Below are 8,153 nucleotides of genomic sequence, written 5' to 3'. Positions count from 1 at the left end.
AGATTACCATCTCAAATAATTCAATTTCCGTTAATTTGATTGATTTCCTACCAAGGGGGGAAAGAAATCTTAATTTAAAACCATTGCATTTCTAATCAAACATTAACTGAGAAAGAGGCATGGGTGAAAATCTTTTATTACCACTTTCTCCACTAATTTAAATAGAAAATGCTGATGGCTGCCTTATTAAATGGCACCACCAGTTTTCAGTGTGCGACTAGTTCATGTGAAAAATCTTCAAAATAAACTACTTAACCGTTTGCAAGCTGCATGACCGTTCCTCGTATGATGCAGATTGAGCACACGCAAAAACACAAATATACAGAGAATCTATGCTTGGCCATTACCACAGAGGATTCAAATGAAGCACTTCAGTCATCTGATCCATTCCCATCCATTATTCATCCAACTCAGGGAGACGGAGATGCTGGGCTTCTCTTCTCAGAGAGACCCAAGAACCCCATCTATTCTCATGAGCAAAGGCGCTGCAATGCAGAAGTGGAGTGAATCACCAGAGAGTGAAAACAAAAGTTGGGAGTAATGTGAAATATCCTGAGTGCACAAGAACTGAGATGAACCATCAGGCGTACAGTAATTCAAATCATGACAAATCCCACCAAAATACAAAATGTGGAAATATAACTTATTGAGCACATCTCCACCAGGTGCAGACTGATGCCCACCAATGCTATGCTGTCGGAAAGTAAAGCAGCCTGGCCGGAGCTGCGACGGGGAAACACCTTGTGGAGACATTGTGTGAGTGGCAGGCAGAACTGGCAAGCTGCCACAGATAATAACATCTGAAATAAATTTGATGTGTGGAATTCAATCCGTAGTGATAGGGACGGCTGCAGCATTAGAGTGAAGCCCTAAATGCTATCCACTCATCCATGGGATGAGGACTGACACGCAGTCTCAGAGAATAGATTGTGCAATTAGCAGCCTTTGTGCTGTTTTGACAAAATGAAAAACGGAAATGAGATTCAATGTTGTCATGCATGGTTCACTGTAGCCCTTAGATTCCGATAAGATATTTCAAATGTACTGTTTCAGGTAAGAATAAGTTTGGGAGGGTTAAAACGTCACCAAATGTAATAAAGCACACACACGGACAGAGTGGAGGAGAGAATCTGTCGCAGTTATTAATTAATTTCTATTCAAGCTGTCGGATTTTAAAATGCTCTTTGAGTAGGCATAACACAATTAGTTTTACTAAACTTTAGATATCATTCTCTTAATTGACCCTCATCCCACCAACATATTCAGAAAATAAAGGCTAACAATAATTAACAAACAACCATCATAGCTAATCAATGTTAACTTCTTCTCAAAACATTATCAATAATTTAATGAATGTTATCAAATTATTCTTTCTATTATTATAATAACTTGCATATCTTGTAAAATATAAATGGACAAAGCACATGCCCCTGCCCCCCTGACAGCAGGATACTTTAAATTAGGCACCATGGCAAACGTGAACTCTATCAATATTTCCATCTATTAAAACTGCATAGGCAGAATTGGTTGCTTTTGATTAGCGTTCCCCCGGACCCAATACATATTATACATATTGGTATTTTTTAAAAGCACTAAAACAAGGTGGCAACAAGGATAGGAAGTCATGAGGAACACACAGATTGATAAAGTCATGTAAAATTGGAATGATAGAATTAAGCACAAGTATATCTCTGGGGTCTGCGGGGACCGCTGTTTATAGGATTATGGTTAAACCGGTTTGAATAAGGTAGAGCACCAACATTACTGTAGTTTTAGCAAACATGTTGTTTTTGTGTTATTTATGCTTCACTGAATAAATCTTTACTTAACATGTTGCAGTTTTATTTCAATTATGCTGCCAAAAAGTAGCATACGTGTGTGCTCTTCGACAAAAAAGTGTTATATAGAGACATCCTTTCTTTGTCTGCAGCTTTTAAAGTGTCCTCTAACAGATTAAAACACTCACTAAACAGAAACTCACACTGCTGTTGACCTGACTAGCCTACTGTATAATGAACAGAAACTTCAGCTATCAAACCATGAGTATATGTTGGTCTCAGCCACATGAACTAACAGACTATAACCATAAAAGAAAATGACTATAATATTCCTATAAAGTGTCTGTGGTTCTCGGTGGTGAGTTTATGGTTACCTCACCGCGCTCCATTGTATTTTACACTTCCCATGGTATCACTGTAATATTACTTTAATATTCGCATTGGGAATTGCAGTGTGACTTTGCTGTTAGTGGTAATCTATAACAACAGCATCACTCGCTGACACCATTTAAGATATCACTGTTATAGTCCTACATTATTGTCAGCTAAATGACATGTAATGTAATGTAATGTAACATAATGCAGCCCAATATGATAGCAGGCTCCCTGCTTGAGCCCTCCCTCCGCCTCTCATGTGTCTACAGTTCCATCCCATGGCCGTCTCTAGGTGATTTAGCGCCGCCAGTCTCAAGCAGGTGTCCAACATGGCGATCACGGGGAGCGGATCTCTCGCTATTACTCTCTCTCTTCTCGTGATTTCTGCGGCGTTTCTTCCGAAAGGTAAGTTTGTTGTGTGCGTGTGTCTGCGATGCTTCACGCGGCTAAAGCGAGAGGAGGACCGGGCTGGGGTGGGGGGGGGGGGGGGGGAAGAAGTTTGCGCGCTGGATGCGCACCCGCTTCCCCTCGAATCTCAGCCTCACTTTCTATCGCCCCCGATGCGACCGTGGACTCCACAACACGCGCGCTGCTCCTCGCCCACTGCCGGGCTACTTATCTCGTCATGTTGAGCGCGGATGTACCGGGTGTTGTCCTGTGCTGTAGGGGACACAACGTGGCGTTAGTGCCGCACAATCGCTTTGGCGGAGAGAAAGTATCAGCAGCGGCGATCGAGTGAAATGGCCCGACAGTATTTTAGAGCCACGGGGCAAGTTGAAGGCGAGCAGAGTGAAACGTGGCTCTTTTATTTTGAAACTAGAGAGCCGATTCTCCGATCACGGGGGGACGCGGCTCCATCGCACGTGAACCGGTTCTATTCCTACCGCATAAACCCTCACACTCCCAACTAATCCACGATCTACTCATCTCCCAAGTCTGCGCTTCAGGTGCGCTTTGGAGAAAAAACACGCATTGCAGCTCTCGTCTCGCAGTGTCCTCTGGCCGCACAACCGCAGCCTCGGATGCCAGTGCGTGTTCCGGTGCGCAGTCTTCACTTCTCCTCTTGCCATTGAGCCTGGAGACGGACATCTGCCATGTCGCTGTTGGGGCTTCCCCATCCTTTACAGGGTGGAACTGTGCGAGCCAGAGGTGCCTAACCGTGCAAACCATTGAAGCCCCACTTGTCCGATCGTTCCCCCCCGTTATCCAACCGCGGTTCCTGGAAAACGTATGACAATACTGACGCATGTGAAGCCGTTAAAATGTCATCTTGCAGCCGCTTTAAATGCCTCCCAGCGGTGGGATGGACATGCTGCTGTGTTGTCAGTTGTTAAAATGGCAAAGCAACAGTTGCGATGACGGGTTTACACTTGAAGGCTATACTTTCATTTCTATTTCTGATAGTGCTCTCGTGATCGTACATTGACATCTGCATCGTCCATCAAACTCAACAAAGTGTGTGCATGTGTTTGCGTGTGTGTGTGTGTGTGTGTGTGTGTGTGCGTGTGTGTGTGTGTGCGTGTGCGTGTGTGTGTGTGTATGTGTGTGCAGTGTGAGACTAGAAACCTGCCCCCAAATAGAGGTTAGGCTACTAGTTAAAGGACAATTATTATTTTTTACAGTGGTATTTTATTTCACAGCTCAGTGCAATGCTTTTTTTTTCACAGTTGGTGAATGTGTTATGGTCTGTGTTGAATGGCATTTAAAGCATTGTCTAGCATCTCCATGTCATATTAAGTTAATTAACCTCTCAGTCAAACATAATAATGCATCACGAATGCACAATAACCTCGAACTCAATACACCGAGGCTTGCAGCAGCAGGAAACTGATGCAGCCTCACTCTTAGTTCAGGTAGTCCTCATGCAAGCCAGAGAAAGTCTGATCTGACATCAGGCATTTCATTTGTTTGATTGTGTTTGTTCAAGCTGCTGGAAGCAGAGAAAAAGGCCCGAGCGCTTGCTTTATGAAGTGCAGGCAGTCTACCTTTTGACAGCCGAACAATTTTTCTTTGTTCGTAATCCACAATAAATGGATTTTAACTTTGTCTGTAATTATCTGGTAAGAGGAGAACAGCACCACAAACTGGATACTGCTCGTCACAATAGGTGTTCAGTTTGTTATGAAGATAGCAAGGAAATGGAGTGAGTTAAAGACATATATGACCCTGAGCGTCACAAGAGAAAGTTGCTCATAGTTTATACACAGGGAATGAGGCTGGGCTCCCTCTTATGAAATGCGGACACTCAGCATTTTAACAAATAATCTGTTTAGCAGTATTTTCTCTCCCTGCGTCTCCTGTGGCGCGACCTGCTGTAGCATATCAGATGGACTCATTTCAAAAGGTTGCATAATCCCACTTATTGCCAGCTTCAAGAAGTCATTCGTCAGAGCTGAGTGATGGTGAAGTGGATCAATGCGAGATGTCATGAAGCCTCAATGCGCCCCTGAAAGACGAGATCTCAGAGAAACAAAAGGAAACACACAGTTGTTACGGTGCTCTTGGTTTGCCAGTTGGCACGTGACAGGGTGAGTGATTGAAGATGTCCGTCTCTTGCTGCTTATGGGGGGCTTTGCAAGGGACACAGCTGAAATGGGCTGTGTGCTGCTCTGGCCTCAGTTTGTGTTTGCTTACAGCGAGTGTGTTCTGGTGGATTGGTTTGTCTTTATTTCCCCAGTATATGATACGAGCCATAGTGTTGATCTCCCTGTGTTTTTCACATGTACTGGTCAGCGGTACGTAGTGGGGCCTACCCAGTCTGTGGGGCCCACCGAGAGAACATTTACTCCTATGTATTCATACTTCTATTGAGTGCTGAATATAAGACAATTTAGGGCAGGTGATAGTACACGTGTTCAGATCCTTGACTTAAGTAAGCAAAATTACAGCAGTGTTCAATAATATAAGTCTTCATAAAAAATGTTACTCAAAAAAAACATTTCCCCTCTGAGTGTTGTAGCATTATTTTTTACTAATGCCTTAACAGTATGTGTAAGCAGCAATTTAATGTTATAGTTGTTCCAGTTTAGGCTAAATTAAATTCAATTAAATGCATCAGAATGCAACATTCTGTTATTAGGCCATTCATTTGTTTTGTGTTTAAAATCTTATTTTGCAATGTAACTGCAGTCGTCAATTAATGTAATAAAGTAAATACACACCAGATATTTGCCTCTCAAATGTAATGAAGTAAAAGTATAACGCAAAACAAAACAGATATATTCAAGAGCAAGTACATCAGTAGTGGACTTATATACAGCACTTGAGTAAATGTATACTGACAGTATATTCTACAACTGGCGAGGACTGTAACTAGTGATTATTTTCGTTTTGGATAAATCTGCGGGTTACTTGTGATTCATGAATTGATCATTGAATCTATAGAATGTAAAAACATAATACTTAGAAAAACTTCCCAAAGCCGAGGTGACACCATCAGATGGCCTGTTTTGTCTAAACTCACATAAGATAAAGAAGAACAGCAGATCTTCACAAATAAAGAGGCTGAAACCAGAGAACGTTTCTGTGGAAAGACTAATCAATTAACCAAGTAATACCCGCTACTATACTCAGAACCTTAGTGCTATCTCTGGAGCAAACCGAAGTGGCCTTCTCCCCACTATCTGTATGAAATAGCACTTACAGTACAGTGCCATGTTTCAAGATAAATTTAAAGCCGCTCTTAATGGCCCATTGATATGTGCCCTCTTGTGAAGTATTTCATCGCCGGTACGTTCGAGATCACCACAGTACATCATTTGTAACAATAATAAACTCTTCTATTTAAAGAAATTGAATTTATTGCTCATTAAATTTGCATTAAACTCTGCTTAATACGCTTCACTCTAATAGCTAGATAATGCATGGCACTACTTTATGCAGTGGCAGCTAATCTTACTGTTGGAAAGAGTGGCAGCTAATGTATGTTAGAAATGTATAGAATATTATGTAACAAAGTAAGTCACGTTGGCTAAAGTACATCACACCTTCAGGATGTTTTCTTGCTGTATCTGCTTTGAATGTAGCAACTGTGTATGTGGGAAGTTCTCATCTGTAAATGGAGTGTTTTTAATCAATTACCACCCTGCCTGAGCATGGCAAGAGTGGGAATGTACGTCCACGATTGAACTTCACGCTCTCGTTTGAGAATGCTTTTTTATAAATGGTTTTGGGGGCAGAGGGTCCTTGCAGCTCCAAGTGAATAGGCATATTTCACTTTAGTATTTGTTCTTCCAAGTCAGAGGTTAAAGCAAGTTAGTCAGTTTATACAGAAACAAGTTGGTTATAGAAGTCCATGTTAGAGGATAGAAAAAATAACAAGATCGTTCTATCTTTGATTCTTTTCAGTATCTGAAAGACTCCAATCTCAAAAGCGTCACCTTGGGTGTAGAGTACGAGGGTTTTTGTTCACTTGCTTAATAGTGGGACCTTCAAGTAAATACTGTATGAGGTTGTTCTGTCAAGGTCGCAAGAGTGGTGCTGTAGACATGCTATCACTTTGAGTCATGTAGGAAGTAGAAACTTGGGACATTTCTATCCAAGGAATTTGTAGTGCGGTGTCAAACTGAATGACAAACTGAGGACGATGAACACTTTGTGTGTCTGTCTGTCTGTCTCTGTGTGTGTGTGTGTGTTGAAATGTTGTAAACAGTCAATTAGGAGAAACAGACAGATGACAGATCCTTTCATGATTGTGGGGACAGAAGCTTCCATTCATGACTGTGCTGTGGTAATGAGGAGGAGAGCTGATGTCTCCGCTTATGAATATGACATTGTTTTCTCTGTTCCCTGGTTCTGAGAAACCTCATTCTATTGGCTGTGATGCTCAGACGGTGACAATCAGATCCACAATGTAAAAAAAAAAGGAAATGCAATGTTTTTGTTTTGAAAGGGTCCCAGAGTGCATATTAGTATGGGTGATGGAGCAATTACAAGCCACCAGTAAGCAGTCAAAGCACAGTATATTCTTTGGGTAGGTATCCACCATAACCCTGCACTGCAATTCAAATAAAATGTGTAACAAATAAGAATCCAGTTCAGTAATATGACGATACATAAAAATAGCTGGAAGGGATCTGACCATTTATCTGTCTCACGGCAGATGCCAGTAATTGAGTTTCTACAAAGGCTGGATGAGATTCAAACCTTGGTACCTTTAAACCTTCCCGAAAACTCTTTAACTAAAGTGTGCTGTATCGCAAAATAATTTTTGAGATACAGTTGTTCAGGGACTGCATGGTGAATCCATCTGCGGTTAAATGCTGAATTTACTAAATACAGTCAGTGCTTGATTGACTCTTTGTCCTTTTATGATTTAACTGAGACACTTCTAAAAAGTGCAAATAGGATAAACTCTCATGACTCTTCTTTGACACCTCCTCTAGCGCCACCATGCAGTCATAATGTTTGGTCTTTAGTGACATGTGTCAACAACTATTGGATGGATTGCAGGGAAATTTGGTCCGCATGTTATCGGTCCCATCAGGATGAACTGAAATAACTTTGATGATATCTCAATTTTCCATGTAGCGCCATTATCAGGTCAAACTACTTTGGTTTCTGACCAAAAATGTATATATATCAAAAGATGAGTCCCATTCCCATCAACCTCAGCTGTACTTTAGTTAAGTGCTAAAGATCAAATATTAGCACGCTAACAAGATAAAATAATGTGGTGAATGTGGTAAACATTGCAGCAAAACATCAGCATGATATTTGATGTTAATAAGAACATCTTCTCTTTTTTTAATAGCTTGGTATACATTATCTGTGTACACTGCTTAACTAAAGTATGTTATTGTTTTGCCCTTTTCAGACAAACCCTGGTTTACCTAAGGAAGGCACTGTGTGTACCCTAACCCTTGTCACTGATCAGATTATCAGGATCTCATTGTGCACTGCCCTGCAACATTCGGTCACTTGTAGCATTTTGTCAGAATTATAAAGAAATATTATTCCCCAAAGGGGCGCCTTGCATAACTTGTTTACTCAACAATGTGT

General features: G+C 41.3%; 1 protein-coding gene across 1 annotated transcript in view; it reads left to right on the top strand.

The window, feature by feature from the left end:
* The first annotated feature begins 2,470 nt into the window (after nt 1-2,470).
* Nucleotides 2,471-8,153, top strand: part of cadm1b (cell adhesion molecule 1b) — a 118,648-nt gene continuing 112,965 nt past the window's right edge. The window contains exon 1 of the mRNA XM_034548581.1: nt 2,471-2,558. Coding sequence (XP_034404472.1) covers nt 2,483-2,558 — 76 coding nt within the window. The 5' untranslated portion in view covers nt 2,471-2,482. The remainder of the gene's footprint in view (nt 2,559-8,153) is intronic.

This window comes from Cyclopterus lumpus, chromosome 13, assembly GCF_009769545.1.
Source record: "Cyclopterus lumpus isolate fCycLum1 chromosome 13, fCycLum1.pri, whole genome shotgun sequence".
Taxonomy (NCBI): domain Eukaryota; kingdom Metazoa; phylum Chordata; class Actinopteri; order Perciformes; family Cyclopteridae; genus Cyclopterus; species Cyclopterus lumpus.
The sequence above is the reverse complement of the archived record's forward strand: the minus strand, read 5'-3'. Positions and strand labels throughout refer to the sequence as shown.